At 39.4% G+C, this 17,991-nt stretch overlaps 1 protein-coding gene across 1 annotated transcript in view; it reads right to left on the bottom strand.

Moving 5' to 3' along the window:
* LOC109917217 (follicle-stimulating hormone receptor-like) overlaps positions 1–17,991 on the bottom strand; it is a 99,499-nt gene that overhangs the window by 18,622 nt on the left and 62,886 nt on the right. The window contains exon 2 of the mRNA XM_048601319.1: positions 2,262–2,333. Coding sequence (XP_048457276.1) covers positions 2,262–2,333 — 72 coding nt within the window. The remainder of the gene's footprint in view (positions 1–2,261; positions 2,334–17,991) is intronic.

Raw genomic sequence — 17,991 nt, 5'->3', positions numbered from 1 at the left:
GACTCTAGGCCCGAAACGTCAGCCTTCCTGCTCCTATGATGCTGCTTGGCCTGCTGTGTTCATCCAGCTCTGCACTTTGTTGACTCAGATTCTCCAGCATCTGCAGTTCCTACTATCTTAGATGAACTCTGAAGCTTTCAATACTTGTGAAAGTGCTTCCATGGTAATCCATCCCAAAGGCAATCAATTACCTTGAGGTGCATTTACTTATCAATAATTGTCCATATAGTAATCTAGCAACGTTGTTTTCATTTCTTTGACAGACTCTACTTAATTTTACTTCCATTTCAATTACAGTAGAATGACTCTTAAAGTAAATTTTCTTGTCATGTTTAGCTAAGATTCCATGACTTCAGTAAAGATGAGCATGGCTTCAGGTCTGTGTGCAGTAAAGCATTTGCCAACATTGCTTTGGAAGTGAATTTGTTAACCAACCCAACCCTTATAATACAGGTTGCTTTCATGCTGTTATAGTGATTTAAAGATGGAAATTTACACCCATTAAATCATTTTTCCATATTTATGGAGAACATGCATTGCATTGAAATTTTATAGAAACAAAGGATATCATATTACAGAAGGTAATATCACACCATGACTCATCTCACTGATGCCAAATCGCTATGATACCCACTTGATCACATTCTCCTGCTCTTTCCCATCTCTTTTGAAACAATCTTCTTCAAATATTATCCTAATCCCTTTAAGAAAAGTATTATGGATACTGTTTCTTGTATTACTCTCCATGCAATTTTCAGTATTAGAAAAACTCTCCTAAATTTTATCTTTTCATTAATTATTTTAAACTTAGCAAAATCACATTGAAAATTTTGGGGGAAGCAAAGTACAATCAGATTTCATAGAAAAATTACAGAGAGAGACAATTGTTGTCTTTCAAGTTAGCTAGGCCTATTCTCTGAGTCCTTCCTCATAGCTTTATTTCTTTTCTTTGTTTAAATAACTATTAATTCCCTTTTGAATCCACATCCACCATACACTCAGGCAATGCATTCCAGATCCTAGCCATTCACTCTGTAATTGTTTTCCTCGATGTCTTTGGTTCTTTTCTCATTGGCTTTCAATATCCTGTGGTTCTTGATCATCTCAATACTGAGACAGTTTCTTCTTACGTACTCTGAATAGACTTTTCATCTGAACACTTGTATTTAATCTCCTTTTGATCTTTTCTGAGAACAGCTCCAATTTCACCAAGCTATTGACACAACTGTACTCCAATCTATTCACATAACTGAAGTCCATCAACCGAGGAATCGTTCTTATCAATCTTTTTTCCACTCTTTATGATGTCTTCACATCTTTCCAATCCCATCTAGAGCTGAACACAATACTTCAGTTGAGGCTGAACCAATGCTTTATTACATTTGCCATGACATCCTTGTCTTCATACTTTAGTTATAGAACACAAGGTCCTGTTTGCAGTCTTCACCGGATTCTCAAACTGCCCTACCAAGAATTGTATCCTTTTGTTTTGCCACACCTTTCTTCATTCTTACTGCCAAAAAACTTTACTTCACACTTTGCTGATTAAATTTAATCTGCTATGTGTCTGCCTCATTCCATCAGCCTCTCTACATCTATTTTAATTCTATCACTACTCCCCCACAGTTTGCAATAATTGTTTTGTCATTTCTAAGTTGAAATGTTGTCATGTGCACAAATGACTAGGTCAATAATATGGATCAAGGGCTGGGCATTCTATGCCCTTGCTCAGTGTTTTTTGGGTGGGGGTTAGAATGTAATATAGGGAGATAAGCTTGCCTACCATCTTCCCACCTAGCCCAAGCTCATTCCAACAACACAGAGACAGGCAGCTCATCTACCTTATGTAAGTAAATAATTAAGTGTCAATTGAATTAATTGAAAGCTCAATTGAATCCAATAATATGGTTGGCACGGACAATTGGATGATAGTAGGATTCAAATTTTTAAAAATATATAAAATGGTGAGTAGAAAAGGTCGGGGGGGGTGGTTATCGTCGGTAGTTGCCCCTTTCCCATTGAGTCTACCCCTCAAAAAGACAGCACGCCCACCTTCCTTCCTACCCACACATTCTTTCGCCACCCCACTATCTTTCATGAGTTACCAAAATAACTGACGGTGATAGCCCCTGGACTATCCTGATTATGCTTTGTAAAGGCTTTCCCACTATATTTGCCCTATATTGTAGTTTGATTTAAATTCCGCAGGCAGAGTCACAAACAAATTCCCAACACATTGCATACAATGGTTGATTACCTACATGGTTGTCAAGTTCCTGAGTCCAGAGAATGCTCCACTTGGAATGATTTTCAGACTGGTGTATTTAAACATCCTGGATTTGGAAGAAAATAAGAAATTGTTAGTAACCCAATACAGATATTTGATGCTTGAAGTCATTCAAAATCCATATATATCCAATATACCAATGACAATAAATGAGTGCCCATGTATGGACAAGAGAGAGATTTCCACCACAGAATCCTGGGTCAACTTATTTCCACAACCACTGTGGAAGCCTTTGGCAGAAATCTGTGATTCAGCTCAGCCCAGAAGAATTGGAGAAATATAATTACCACCACAGCCAGAGCTTCAGAGTCATTTAGAAGCAAAGTTGATGCTCATAGTTGAAGAGGTCTTAAAATCTCAAAATGTTTGAGAGAATCTCATTCACAAATCATTGTTGATTTTTAAATTATTATTTATTCACAAGATGAGGGTGTTGAGGGTTAGGCCAGCATTTATTGTTCATAGGGCAGTTAAAAGTTAACTACATTGTTGTCGATCTGGAGTCACATGTAGGCTGGACAAGGTAAGCTTGGCAGCTTTCCTTCCATAAAGGACATTACTGAACCAGATGGGATTTTCCCAATAATCAACAATGGATTCAAAATTAGACTCATAATTCAAGATTTTTATTGAATTCAAATTCCACCATCCATCTGGCAGGATTCAAACTCAGATCCTCAGAACATTACCTGGGTCTCTGGATTAACAGTCCAATGATAATACCACTAGGCCATTGATTCCCCTGAGGCTTGTATAAGTCAATTTGCTGTGTGTACCAACAACAGGCAAATTTCTAATGCCCTGTACACTAGCACTGCACAATTTTATTACAGTATATGATCCAGCTGAGCGAACAAGTAGGGAATAAAGTTTTATAGAGTTACTGGATTTCCCAGGCTTCTTGAGGGGCTTTAGTGGTTATACATATCCTAACCTCCAGTCTCCAAATTCACAACAACAAAAAAGATTTCACTCCATGGATCCATATACACGTGAATGCCAATTCCTGAATGCAAGTGAAAAGTACTTTCCAGGATATTCTTATCGTCATATTCTTATAGCCTCACATTGCCACTGAGCACTATGATAATGATGCATTTGAGGAAGCAGAATTGAACTAGAATTAGTTGTAAGTATTTTAAAAAGATTGTTCAAACATTTGGACTTTTCAAAAGGTGCTCTATAGTATTCTCCTTGCATGATTTAATTAATTCCAATCACCTTCTACACACTGCCATGTTTAAAATTCAGAAGGTGGCCTTAAAATCCCTCTCCTCATATTGTCATTCAAAAATTACTTCAGGAGAAGAAATGGTTTATTTGGTCTCTTGACCCTACTCCGCCCATTCAATAAGTTCATAGCTAATCTAATTGCCTCAACTCCACTATCTTGCCTATTTTGCCCATTGTACTCCCGTATCAAACATTTAATTCAACCTTAAAAATTCCAGTGACCCTGCTTATTCTCACTCTAGGAAAGATAATTCCATAGATTAACAACTCTGAGAGAAAAAGATTTTTTTTTCTTATCTCTGTGTAAATGAACAGCTCCATTTTTTAAACTCTGTCCCCTCATTCTAGTCCGTCCCAAAAGGGGAAGCATCCTCTCGGCATCAAGTCCCATCAGGATCATATATGTTTCAATAAGATCACCTCTCAATCCTTGAAACTGCAATGTATACAGTTGCCCTCTAACCTATCCTTGTGTCAAGCAGCCTGCCTCCAAAATATGTTCTGCCAACACAACATAGAAAATCTCATGAGAGCAGAGAAGGGGTGATTTCAACTGGGTACAAATCTTAAATCTTTTGCACAATGTATGCATTTTATTGTAATGCAAGGGGCTGTAGTTGATACTTAACAAACTTTGTTTTGGAATTTTCAAACCTTCTGTAAGGTTCAGCCTGTTGGCGAGGCTTGAAAGTAGCAGTGTAACTTTGTGCGCACCCAGGGGTTTGCTGCATCATGAGTACTAAATCCCATGATCGGTGGATGTGGCATTTGACTCTGGATCCTCTGCCACAGGAATTAAATGTCTGGGTGGCTTTGCTGCCCCTCTGGCCAATCCATCTCAAGACCCTGATCCTTCAATGAAATGGTATTATGCTCTCCATGGACCTCCTGAAGATTCACAATATTGGAGATGGCCATTTGTGCAGATGGCTGCAGATCACAACAGGAAACACTTGGGGATGCCATCAGTGATGGCACTGAAACACACCTGTAGGAGGCTGACGGCCTGCTCAACAGTGGCGGTTGTGTTGCGATGGCAGCAGTCATTTTGCTGTTGTGCCTCAATTGTGGGGTTTTCCACTGGGGTTAGTAGCCATCTCTTTCCTGGCGATTCTAAACTTGTCCATTGGATACGTGCAATGGCGGAATAAACAGCCATAGCAGATGAGACTGCCTGAGGATGAAAGTATCATGACAACTGCCGGGAAACCCAGCATGCACCTGAAGGAGCCAACAGTTGCACAATTATTAAGTGGAGATCTTTCCTGTTACTGAACGATTCATTCTGAGACAAGCGTGCATTGGATCAGGGGAAATCCTGTCATTGTGGTAAACTCCACAGACCTCTGTGCTTGACTCTGTGTTGACGGTGACACAGTTGGATGCCGTCACAAAAAAGATAGCTAGATAGCATAGAACAGCTTAGCAATCTATAGTCACGTGTAGTTTTACAAAAAAAAGTAGTGGAAATTTTTATGAGTCGCCATACCACGGTGCGTCTAATAATGACAGAAGTCAGAGAAAAGAATAGAAAAGGTAAAAGGTAAAACGTTAAGACAGAGTTCATCTCAGATCAACTTCTGTATGGTGAAAGTCAATTAAGACAATCAACGCTGGAATACCTGGAAGCCCCTGCTGAAAAAGACCTCCACACTGACAAAATGACACACAAGTCAGCTACTCGTCCCTGAAAGGAGCCCAACGAGACTGTCTTTATTTTTTTCCTACTAAAGTACAAGACCTCACATTTTCTTACATTAAACTACGCCTGCCAAGTTTTTGCCCACTCACTCAACCTATCTATATCCCATTGTTGATTCGTTATGTCCTCCCTATTAGATCATGTCCTCTCAACTATTTTTTCTACTGTCAGCAAATTTACATACATTACAATATAGCCCGTTCTCCAAGTTACTAATATAGCTAGTAAATAATTTAGGCCCTAGGTCTTACCCTTGGGGCACTTGACTAGATACATCTCTAAAATCTAATAAAGGCACAGTTGCTAACTTGCTGCGGAATCCACTTCTTAGCCAATCTCCATGACAAAATCTAGTCCTAGGTCTCTGAAAATAAGAATAAATTACTCACCAATGGAATACCATATTTTAATCAACATTTTGGTAGCTGATATTGGATAAAAATATTCATTGTCAAATTAAATTTCTGATTTTCATGGTCAAAATCAGTGTGTCAAATCCATAGACAATACATATTTCATCCCTATGAAATATATTTGCCTAGCATTACTAGACAGTTGTACATTCTCATGCACTACTTTTCGCATAAGTAGTCATCACAGTGGGACGCTAGGACATATTACTTCAGACAAAGTGACATGAACTCAAATGTTTATGTCTGGCTGTGTATCATTGCCTTTCACGGCCATGCTGATTGCTATTGGTTAATTTATTGATCATTTTTATGATAAGTAAACAGGGACAGAACACAATGATCAAATCCCCTCCATATGAGTTGTGGTATCATGGTTATATTAGAGTGTGGCAAAAAATTATTCTTTTGCTGTGCTTGGCTTAAAGGAGAACCACGAGCATCACACAAGGAGGGAAATGGACATGGTGGGATTATACTGGTGTAACTAAATTCATTTTAAATCCATAATTTAAACAGAACAAAATGTCAAAACAAAAATGTCTCATTGGACATGTGATTCTCCCCATACAATGTTAATCAATGCACAGATCTAGGCAATATTTGACATCAGAACATGATAAGACAGAAACATTTCCCTATTTAGCTCATTTGAAACTCAATTGTTATACTAAGGTGCTTTGACGGGAAGTTTGTTGATGATGTAAATTACAAAGGGTCTGAGTGCTTTCCAGTACCCCAACTCAATCCATCAAAAGATGTTACTTTCTGTGAAAGCATTACAGCCAAGCAGGATTCTTCCCTCAACGAATATACATTTATTTGCAACTTAAGCAAGAAGGCATTGGGTAAATAAAAGTGGATGTTCTAGCTTTTCTCCTGGAAGCCCAGTAAAATTGAAATCAGTTATATTCTCCCTAATTTTGCACCACAATGAGTATCCAGTTTATCGTAATCCTTTTGAAACTTTTTTGATCCAACAAGATCAGCTCCATATTACAAGCCTTATGTTTGCAATTGAACCACTCAGGAAGAACCATTTGTTCAAATCAGATGTTTGAATTCACATTCTTTCTAGCTAGCTTGGCTTCTGATCATCTCAAACACTTTTGTGGCAAAGTCTTCTGTCTGTTCCTAGCCTTCAGAGGGTTCTGAAACAGAATTGCTCGGTTTAGTCAGATCTTTTGTTGCTTCAGTGGACAATTCCACATAGACTGCATTTGTATTTCAATTGTGGTTTTCACAAATGCTATTCATCTTGCAGCAAATCATATTTCCTTTTACCTTATTTTGGAGATTGATTTCTCTCCAATTTGTCCCATGTTCTCTGGAACACCACTGTCTGCAAATGGCTGCCCCGTGCTTCCGTTTCACTCCCTTCTGGCAGTTCGACAAGGTGGGGTGTCACCTTCACAATTCACTTGCCTTTGCAGCAAACTTTCTTGTCACTATTTAAATTTCTGAAAACCGTCTCTGCTAACCTTTCTCAGATTGATTCTCTTCAACTCCTGCAACCTCTTTCCTAGCTGATTGTCTTTCAACTTGTCTTGGGCCTTTTTTAAATCAAACTATTTTCTAAAGTTTCTCTCATCTTCTTGTGCCATTTTGTTCCCTCTAGGATTCTAGGGATTTTTAAAATCATTTGTTGGTTCTCCTCAGTTTCCCAGTCTCTGTAGACTACTCTGGATCCTCAGGACAAAAGTCCTAAAACCTACTAAGTCATTGCCCGGCAATAGGTTGAACTCCTGCAATAGTTTGCCCATCACTGCTAACTTATTTTGCAGGTAAATTTAATTAAGGGTACCATTAAAGTAATTTTCAGGTAGGGCCTTTCATCGATTCTGTGATCATTGTTGTGCATTCAGGTTGTGCTTCTTCACCTTTCGACACTAGTCATGTTTGGAGGTTCCAGTATCCTTGATTATCGTTTTCCTAGTGCCTGGGATACAAAGAAGTTATTTTTCCTTTGTGCAGTAAGTCCTGGTAGGCTACCTGGTTTCACCCTGCTACATTTAGCACAGTTATTCTCATGGTTGCAGGCACGGTCTCAATTGCTACCACATCCTAGTCTATGTTAACTGAGGGGTCTATGAAGTAATTTACAGTTACCTGCTGGGATCGCTGCTTCTCTGGTTTTTGAGACACTTTGTTACTTTCCAAAGCTGTACAGAAGGCAGTTTTTGAACTCTCCTAATGGTATTACTTCTCTCAATCCTTTTGTAATTGTGGTTAATTTTGGATGATCGTACCTGACAGTTTAATGAGGGTTGCTTAACTTTTTGAATTCGACGAAAGTTTGATCACACTTTTCTGCAAAACCTGCCAAATCTCTGGTGGTGTGATTCTGGACCAACTATAATCATTAATGTATAAAATTGTTTAATCGTTCTTTGTTTGAGGAGCTCTCTTCAGGCAACATGGAATCAATCCCATGGGTTCTTCCTGTTAGCTGACCCTGTATTAGGAGAATTCAAATTTCTTCAGACCACTTTACCTCATCTGCAATTTCTCAAAGGATATGAAGAAGTCGTCCTCTTCAAGTTTGGGTACTAACTGAGAATAGTATTGAAAAATCAAAATTTGTCTTTGGAGTACTCACTTCACCCATGTTCATTCAAATAGTAACTTTCTAGAGACTTGAAATAGTTCTGAGTTCATGCAGAAATTATAGAAGTCACTTGACACTGAACAGCCATACGAACAGGCTTTCAATATTTTCAATACTTTCAATTCAGTATTTAAAAAGGCAGTTCCAGGAAACCTTATAATGAATACAGTCCATGCTTAAAGTTATGAATTTGCTATGCCTTTACTGGGCATGACAAACACTTTTCCTGATCACTGAATATTGCAAAGCGTTTTACATAAAGTGAAGTGCTTTTCCTGAAGCACAGTCACTACCGAAATTTAGGAAACACAGCAGTTGATTTGTAAACAGCAAGCTTCCACAAAATAGTGTTATGAAAATGGCCATACATTTTGATTCAGTGATGTTGTTTGGGGATGTGTATTCATACAAAGAGTAATGTTCTTCTTTGAGATAGTGTTCTTGAACCTTTTATGACCACTAGAAATAACAGGTGGGGCCTCAATTTGACATTTCATCCAAGATATAGCAACTCTGACAATACAGCAAACCATCATTGCTGCATATAGTGTCACCCTTAATTTTAATGCTGAACTCTTGGAGTGTGACTTGAACCCAGAAACTTCTGACTCAGAGTTGGGAGTGCCGCCTACTGTGCATTTGAGATAATAAATTTGAACGAATCACTCTGAGTATTTACAGAAAATGGAGAGAGAGGTTATAGAAGAAGAAAACAAGAGATACATTGATTTGCATTTTTATAGCACCATTCACAGCCTCGGGACGTACCAAAGGGCATTGTAGCAACTAAAACACTCTGTAAGTGTAACCATTGTCACTGTAATATAGAAAATTGAGAGGTAGGCAGGTGATAAAACTCAAGAGGGAAAACAAGATGTCTTGTGGTTGTGGTTGTGGTTGATATCACCAAGGATGAGAAGTCATTCAGTACAGGTTGAAAGAGAAAAGTAAAAAAAGTATCTTAATGAGAAATTAGGCATCTCTGGGACTCCACAGTGTTGGTCGAAGAAAATGGACCTCATTGTGCCTATTTCTGTGAAAATGGGCATAAAGAGATTCAGTCATACCAAATTTACTTTTGAAGTATTGCTCAAACCACAACCTAGCAAATCAGGTTCTTGGCAGCGGCTACACTTTGAATGATTACTGGCAGCGATAGTAAGCAGCTTTGGATTTTTCATCACTCACTAATTATTCCCTGTCTTCCCTCTGCAGAACTGATTCTTCTATAGTATAAAATGGCAACTGGAGAAGGCCTCAATAATTACGGACATCGCTCATCTATAACAATGTACTAAGTTGAATGTCACCTCCTCATAATCTACTGATTAAAGTATAAGCAATTGTCACTAAACTTGTTTTATTTTCAATCATGCCCCTTCATTATTAACCTCTCAACCATGTAGACTGTTATTCAAAAGATCTTCTCAATTATTCTTGAGAGATCACTAGGTGACGCTTGACAAATTAGCAGCATTCAACTGCAACAAAACAGGACTGTACTATAAAAGGCTACTTCCTTTGCTAGATGTCCATCTTCATTGATTAACAGCTTTGGACAGTAACCAGTGACTTATAGTCAAGAATGAGTCTTATTAATGGTGAAGGATAAGATACTCATTTCTTCGTCCTCTCCCCTTGCTCATTCTTATTGATGACACTGTCAGAGATATTAATCTCTTCATAGATAGCAGTGCTATGTTAGGTAGTTTAACCTTTCCGAACTATACATAGAAAGATATTCTTCAGATAAAAATCAATGGCTGCATCACATCAGCAAGCCACTGAACAACGAAAAGCTGTAACTGTTTATCCATTGGTTTTGTGACTTGCCTAGTTTCTCTGTGTAACTTAAATGAAAAGCTCCCCAAAATTAAATTTCAGCATATTGCTATCAGCAGAAAGCTGCCTTGCAGTAAGTATAATCAAATTGTACTGAAGCAAACTTAACAAACATTAAAACCCTTTAAAAAAAGTTGTAATCACAACACCTAGGAAACAAAATTGTATTAATAGAAATTCTGCCATCCTTTATGATTTTCTGTTAAAACATTCCCAGCAATAAATAACAATGGATATGTTTAATGATGAAATATTTGGAAATAAATTTCTAATACAAAGAATAAATGCTGGAAACAATTTGTCAGCTCATATATGTACAAAGCTAATTCCCTATATCAAAACTTCTTTGAGAAATACTTTTCAATATAATTGGAAATCATTTCTCTTAGTATTTTCCTTTAAAATATGTTTGTCAGTTAGAATTTAATTTCTTCCAAAATACTAGACAGAAAATTAATTTATTTGAATACCACCTCACAGAAACGTATTGTTAAAGCTTAGACACAATTCACACAAACTATCAAGGTCACAGGCTTCCATTTGCACACATTATTTGGAATAATTATATAAGGCTAAACCACTCTCGGCCAGCTGCACAACTTGCAAACTTGGAGACTGACTCAAAGAAAACCCAGTCCTCAGCAATAACACATTGTCAGTGGGCTAAATGAGTAGAGGGTGAAATGTCCATCCCCTTCAGTCAGAGGAAATCCCACCATCAAGGATCATTGTAAGTCTGATCAGCATGCAACCATAGCAGTCCCAGCAAAACCATAACTCCATAACTGAGGGCTGTGTGCTGCCAGGACTGCTCAAGATGAAGACAACCATGATATCTAGACGCAAATACGCCAGAAAATGAAGAAGGGTCCCAAACCGAAACGCCAACTTTCCTGCTCCTCTGATGCTGCCTGACCTGCTGTGTTCCTCCAGCTCCACACTGTGTTATTAGTGCTAATTCTGAGCCAAGTTTAGACTTTGGCGAAGACTGTTCAGAAGCTGGTACAGTAATTTATTAGTGATATTAATCTTATTAATTTGTCTCAATTGGAGCACACAGATTGTGGTACCTTGTGGATTTCTATTTTCTATAGGCAATTGGTACAGGAAGCAATTATTCAGAGTTAATGGTGAAGTTTAGTGCAGGCAGGTTCATTCCCTATTGCTCAGTGCCATACTGACTTATTAGGCTCAAGAATTGTATGCTGGTTATACTCCCTCTCTCTTTCACCTCAGCTTTAAACATTTCATGTATTTTTCTACTCCTCGTTTCTCTAGTTACATCTACTCACATGATGACACTGGCTTTCTGTGATGTCACATCTGCTGGCTTTCCATAATGCCACTAAAACAAACCAGTAGCTCCCAGAACTGCACTTCAGTTCCTGTGACCCCCACAGAGGCCTGCAGTTAAGAGTAAGAGGCCGAGGGAGCAATCTTTCCCTCAACTCTCTTCTGTTCCTGTGATTGCTGAAGCCTCAGGAAATAATAGAGAATTCACAGAATCTGCCTCTTATTGAGGTCCTTTCAACTAGAAATTCTTCCAATTAAAGCCTGGTGGTCATTATCATGGCCACATTCTGTGATGGACCAGGAGGTGTGCAACAAGGAGTCTACATACTGTAGCTGAGTTAATGAGATACAGAAAGGACTGCTACAGAACAAATAGATTACCAATTGTATCCTGTACCCTCACTTAATATGTGTGTCTATATTAATAAAATTTGGCCCATTATGCTTGTTGTGTTAGTGACTTCAGTGGGTTGAGCAATGTGAAAAGCCACAGAAGGAACCAATTTAAGTTTTGCAAAGAATTTTAGCAACGGAAGGGTTTCAGATATAGTGGAGTTAATATTAAGGCCCATGATAGGTGAGAGAGGATCAACATGGCCTTAGCAATTACAAATCAAGGACACAATCTAAATCGTGCGATTCCATTAATTTCTTGCCAGTGGTTTGCAATGTTTGCATGGTCACAATCTTTGAGAGGCAGATTGCTTCACTGACATGTTTGAATTGAGAACCTGATTGAAATTTACTGCCCAAATCTTTCAGGGCTTGATAAACTTAACAGTAGAAAGGAAAAGTTTTTTCCACCGTGTTTTCCACAGCACTCTTGGTGAACAATGAGGAGCAAAAGTATTTCATCCTGTTACCTCGGGCCAACTTTCATCTTCCCTCTTGTTAATCATGGCCTCTCCCTTTCTCTGTGATCAACCAATTCCTGATCTTTCCGTCATTCCATCCAAATTATCAGCCTCATATCAGCTCCTACCAAGCTCTGATCTCTGTTGATAGTCACTCTCCAGCTGTTGGTTTTTCCTGCTAAACTGGAAGAATAAAATGATAATAAGGTCTTATCATTAAATTCAATGAAACACTAACTCCTAACAGCAATCATTTGTTGAGGAGAAGAGAGGGCCTGATGTCCATTTCAAGTCTCTTTGGGATTTCTGGATTTCCTCCTGTACTGTGATCCCTACATCCTCTATAGCCAGGGCCAAGGCATGGAAATATTAAAGTTAAAATCCTAGACAGACAATGTAATCCTGGTTCATTGTCTTTTTTTTGGTGCAAATTTAAAAATTAATAGAAAAATAAAGATGTTCTTGACCAGTACAGAAAACATAAGTGTTTTAAGAACACCTTGTGTTCAGTGTAACTCGATGTGGCAACCTTTTACACTGTTCCAAAAAAAAATTAGCCTAGAAGCCAGTTCGTTCCACAAAATTGGACAGTTCCAGAATGAATTAATCACTATGGGGAGTTTCCAAAACTTGCACTTGATTTCAAGTCTTCAGGGAGGATTTAAAAATTAAGTTGGTTCTTTACAGTACAATGAGCATCTTAAGTATGATTTCTTTTTCTAATTGATTAACAATTTGATTATTGTGCTCCAGTAGTTTGATATAATTTGTTTTAAAGGGAATTTTAGTCATTCATAATCAAGTTCTTTAGAAGTGATGAATTGGCACTGATTTCTATTTTCATCAAAATTCGCTTAATCACAACTTCTAAATGTACTAATGAATATTTTTTCTGATTCATGGCAGCTTTTATCTTTGCACACAACATGCAAATGGATTTGAGTTGCAATTAAGGGAAGTTTGGCTGAAAACATTTTTCAAAATATTTTGGCTATAATTTGCACTTGCTTCACTGTTTGGGCCTAAACTAAAAATGTGGCCACTCGTAGTTATATCTTTACATCAGTAATTAATTTTTTTGAAAAGACTGAGTGATACAAACTTAACTCCAAATAGAATACTGAATTTTCTGATTCTTTTGGCAAAATGTTATTTACTGATTGATTTATGACAGCCAGTCTGCCATGGCTCAGGTTGACTTTTCTCAACAATCACCCACTTTTGTCTCACTAACAATAGAACTGACCTCTTCAGTTCATACAATCGTATGGAATGAGTGATGGAAGTGTTCACTACTGCAGGGACTTTATAACATTCATCTCACTGGTACTATGTTTAAAACTCAGTTCCATGGCACTTCAGATGCCAGACCTGCCTGTCCACTTTGGTGTTTGACCATTATCACTGAAGACATGGCCCACAAGGGAAAACGTGGACCCTGCTGCTCAGACAGGGACCTGGAGGTATGCATGGCTGGGATAGTAGAGAAGAGGAGCACCCTCTATCCCTCTACCCCTCACTCTGTTAAGGATTGGTCCTCTTTGACTTTCAGAAATGATCGTTTTGTTGAAGCACATTGTGAGCAAGTGACCAAAGACCAAAATTTGGGCATTCGAAATTGACCCAGAGCTGCAGAAATTGGGCCTGACAGAAAACTGGCCATGCTAAATTAAACCATATCTAGCACCTATCAACTACAGAGAACAACGGAAACCAATATCAAAACAGGTTACAAAGGTTCAACGGGAAACAGCTACAACCAGCCTGGGGATATTGGAAATGTCTTGATCAGACATTCTAGCATTTTGACTGCCTGAATATGTGTACTTTACATCTCGGGGCATAGCAACAGTGAAGGATGTTGGCACAACCCCATTGGATGATTTGAACCCAGCTCACAACCCCAAAGGCTAAAGGATGCAGAACATTCTGGAACATTCCAGTGTGAGGGAGGATAAGAATGCAGACCGAGAAGCCAGACCCTCAATATGTTAAGTATTTGCTAATAAATTTGCTCTGGCATGGAAAAGTGTGGAGTTTCATTCCTTCAGGTTGTAATTGTTAAATCAATTAAATGTTAAGTTCTAAACTTGAGAAATTGCTGGAAAATCTCAGCAGATCTGGCAGCATCTGTGCAGAAAAATTACAGTTAATGTTTTTCCAGTGACCCTTCTCCAGAACTGATGGGATTTAGGAAAAAAGTTAGTTTCTGTGCAGAAGATAGGTTGGAGAGAGGGGGTTGGGGTTGGGGTTGGGTGTGAGTGGGTAAGGGATAAACAATAGGTGGAAATAGAGCCCAAAGAGAGCGAAGGACAGTTGAACAGACAAAGGAATGGCTAACAGTCAGCCTACGAGAATGACTGGCTGCAAATGGGGACTATTAGTGATTAGCAATGGGTTATGTGTAATAGCAGACTATGTGATTACAAGGCCTGGTGTGTGGGGATGGGGGTCAGGACATGGGAGAAAGTGCCTCAGGCCTTAAATAGTTGAACTTGATAATGAGTCCAGAAGGCTGTAGACTTCCTGAGCAGAAAATGAGGTGCTGTTCTTCCAGCTTGGGCTGAAGTGTGGGAGATGGGTGGGACCTGACTGTGGGCCCTGCCAGCTATAGTGCTGGGGAATTCTTAATTGAGGAAGACAGTAGCATCATTAGAACAGATGCGATGGAGACAGAGGAACTGGGAGAATGGAATAGAGTCCTTACAGGAAATAGGGTGTGAGTATGTATAGACAAGGTAACTATGGGATTTAGTTTGTTTGTAGTGGATATTGGCAGCCAGCCAATCCCTAGAAATAGAAACAGAGATGTCAAGGAAGGGAAGGGAGGAGTTACAGATGGACCAGGTGAAGGTGAGAGATGGGTGGAAATTGGAAGCGAAATTGATAACTTTTCCAATTTCAGACGAGAGAGGGAAGCACACCAATGATATAGAACAGTACAGCACAGTACAGGCCCTTCGGCCCACGATGTTGTGCCGACCTATTATCCCACTAAAATCAATCTACCCTGCATATCCTACCTTTTACTATCCTCCATGTGCTTATCCAAGAGTCGCTTAAAAGTCTCTGAAGTATCTGACTCAACTACCACTGCCGGCAGCGCATTCCACACACCCACCACTCTCTGTGTGAAGAATCGCGAACTTTGAACATTCAAATTGGCCATGTGAATGAACCCACATCAGTGGAGATCACAGAACAGATCAAGATTCCACAAGTATTCAATGACAGTTCTATTAAAATCCTTCTGGATAGTTGCAGCCTGACTATCATGAATTGCAGCCACCACTTAAAACTGTTCTCAGCTTTAACTTTATGAAAGCATTTTATCATGACACTATTTTATCAGATTTGCACATACATTATTCAGACTAGATATACAGCGCTGAGTCATTGCTAGAAATGTACTGAGCCACTCCTATTGCACACTCAGGGTATGAGAAACAAAATAAAAAGAAAATTAAACCCAGCATCATTTCATGACTTTTGCTAAAATGTGTTAGAATTTAAGACACGATTGTTGCACAAACCAAATATGAATACATGTAGTCAATCAAAAATGTGATTGTATGATGTAGAAATGTCTTTAAATAACAGGAATGATAGGGCTTGTAACTATCTCCAAACTTCATTTGCTTATCATTGATATATCAGAGAAAGAGTTGTGGGTGGGGGCCGGAGTAGGACTGGATCAAGGAATGTTCCACATACATCACAAAGGGACAGGTCTAACGGGGGCCGATGGGGGTACCCATGGCCATCCCTTTGATGTGAAGAAAACGAGAGGAGTTAAACAAGAAGTTGATCAAAGTGAGGATGAGCTCGGCCAGGCTGAGGAAGGTGGTGGATGATGGGAATGGTTCAGGTCTTTTTTCCAGAAAGAAGCGAACAGCCCCGATACATCGTGATGAGGGATGGATGTATATAGGGATTGCACGTTCATGGTAAAGAGAAGGCTGGAGGCTACAAAGTGGAAATTCTGCAACTGATGTAAAACGTCAGAGGAATTGCAGATGTTTTGTTTCTTTATTTTTTCATTCCCAGGATGAGGGCATCACTGGGTGGGCAGTATTTATTACCCAGAGGACGGTTAAGAGCTAACCGCATTGCTGTGTGTCTGGAGTCACATGTAGACCAGACCAGGTAAGGATGGCAGTTTCTTTCCCTAAAGGACATTAGTGAACCAGATAGGTTTTTTTTTGACAATCAATAATGGATTATTGGTCATCATTAGTCTCTTAATTCCAGATTATTTTTGATTGCATTGAAATTTCACCATCTGCCATGATGGAATTCAAACTTGGGTTCCCAGAATATTATCTGGGTCTCTGGATTAACAATCCAGCAATAATGCCACTAAGCCATCACATCCCCCCTGTAAGTGGGAAGGGACTGGACAAGGGGAGAAAAACCTGAGTTGAGGTAGGAAAAAATGAGTTCTGTGGGGCAGGAGTAGGCAGAAACAATGGGTCTGCCCAGGCATTCCCGTTTGTAGATTTTGGGAAGGAGGTAGAAGGGGGCTGTGTGGGCTTGGGAGACTGAGCTTGGAGGCAATGAGGAGGAGGGGGTGGCGAAATCACCAAATGAAATGAGGTTATTGGCCATTGTGGACACAGTAGCCTCATGTTCCATGGTGGGGTCACGGTCCACGGGGGAAATAGGAGGAAAGCTGGTACACAGCCTCTGCAATGTAGAGGTCAGTCCACTACACAACAGCACCACCCTTATCGGCAGGCTTAATAACAAAGTCAGGGTTGGATCTGACAGCAGTCAGTTCACAGGGAGATAGGTTGGAATGGGTGAGCGGGGGAGGGGTGCCGAGAAACTGAAGCGACCAACGAACAGGTTGAGTGCAGGTAAATGGCCAGAGGGAGGGGTCGAGGTGGAGGGAGAGTGTTCAAGGTGGGTGAAGAGGTCTGTGGTACGGGAAAAGGAATCTTGCCCAAAGAAATGAGCACGGAGGCGAAGGCGATGGAAAAAGAGTTCACTGAAATTCATTAAGGTGGGGAGGCAAAGGAATAAAACAGAGTCCTTTGCTGAGGACAAAATGTTCAGCATTAGACAGCAGGTGGGATAGTAAATACATGACAAGAGGTGGGGTTGGGAGAGGGGATTGAGTCAGAGGGAAGGGGAGAGGAAAAGGTTCTAGAGGCCTGTGGGTATCTAAATTTGAAGGTTTTCTTAACATTTCCTTTCTGTTCATTTTTATCACTGTCCATGATGTCTCTCTTTACTTTTCTTTCTGTATTGATTTGAGATTTAATCCATCCACTCAAATTGATGTTTCATTCTTATTCTTTAAGTCCTTAATCCTCCAATCTGTTTGGTCAATGTGGCACACAGTTGCCTTCCCTGTTCCTCAGGTCTCAAGTATCCTGTTTCCATCAAAACTTACCACTAAACTCACATTTTCCACAACAAATTTAACAGAGAATGGACACCACTCATTGCTCTGCTGCATCAAATTATAGCTATCATCTAAAGCTGTGCCTGCTTATTTTTTTAAAAGAAATCTCCTTACCATTACCCATCACAAAATTTCAAATGTAAACAATTCTTGCACAGCAGAACACACCAAGTCAGTCCTGTACAGATTACTATCACATGAATGAAATCAAAGAATCTCCATGGTGATTCCCTGTCTGTGATCAATGCATAATGATCATTTACCCAGCAACAGCAGCAGATGGAAATTCTCCACCTTACACGATCAAAATATTCTTCTATCGTTTAGATTTGTTCTGATAATGGCATTTTTA

The sequence above is a fragment of the Rhincodon typus genome, chromosome 9 (assembly GCF_021869965.1).
Source record: "Rhincodon typus isolate 14 chromosome 9, sRhiTyp1.1, whole genome shotgun sequence".
In the NCBI taxonomy this organism is placed as follows: Eukaryota; Metazoa; Chordata; class Chondrichthyes; order Orectolobiformes; family Rhincodontidae; genus Rhincodon; species Rhincodon typus.
This window is presented reverse-complemented; position numbering and strand designations above follow the sequence as displayed.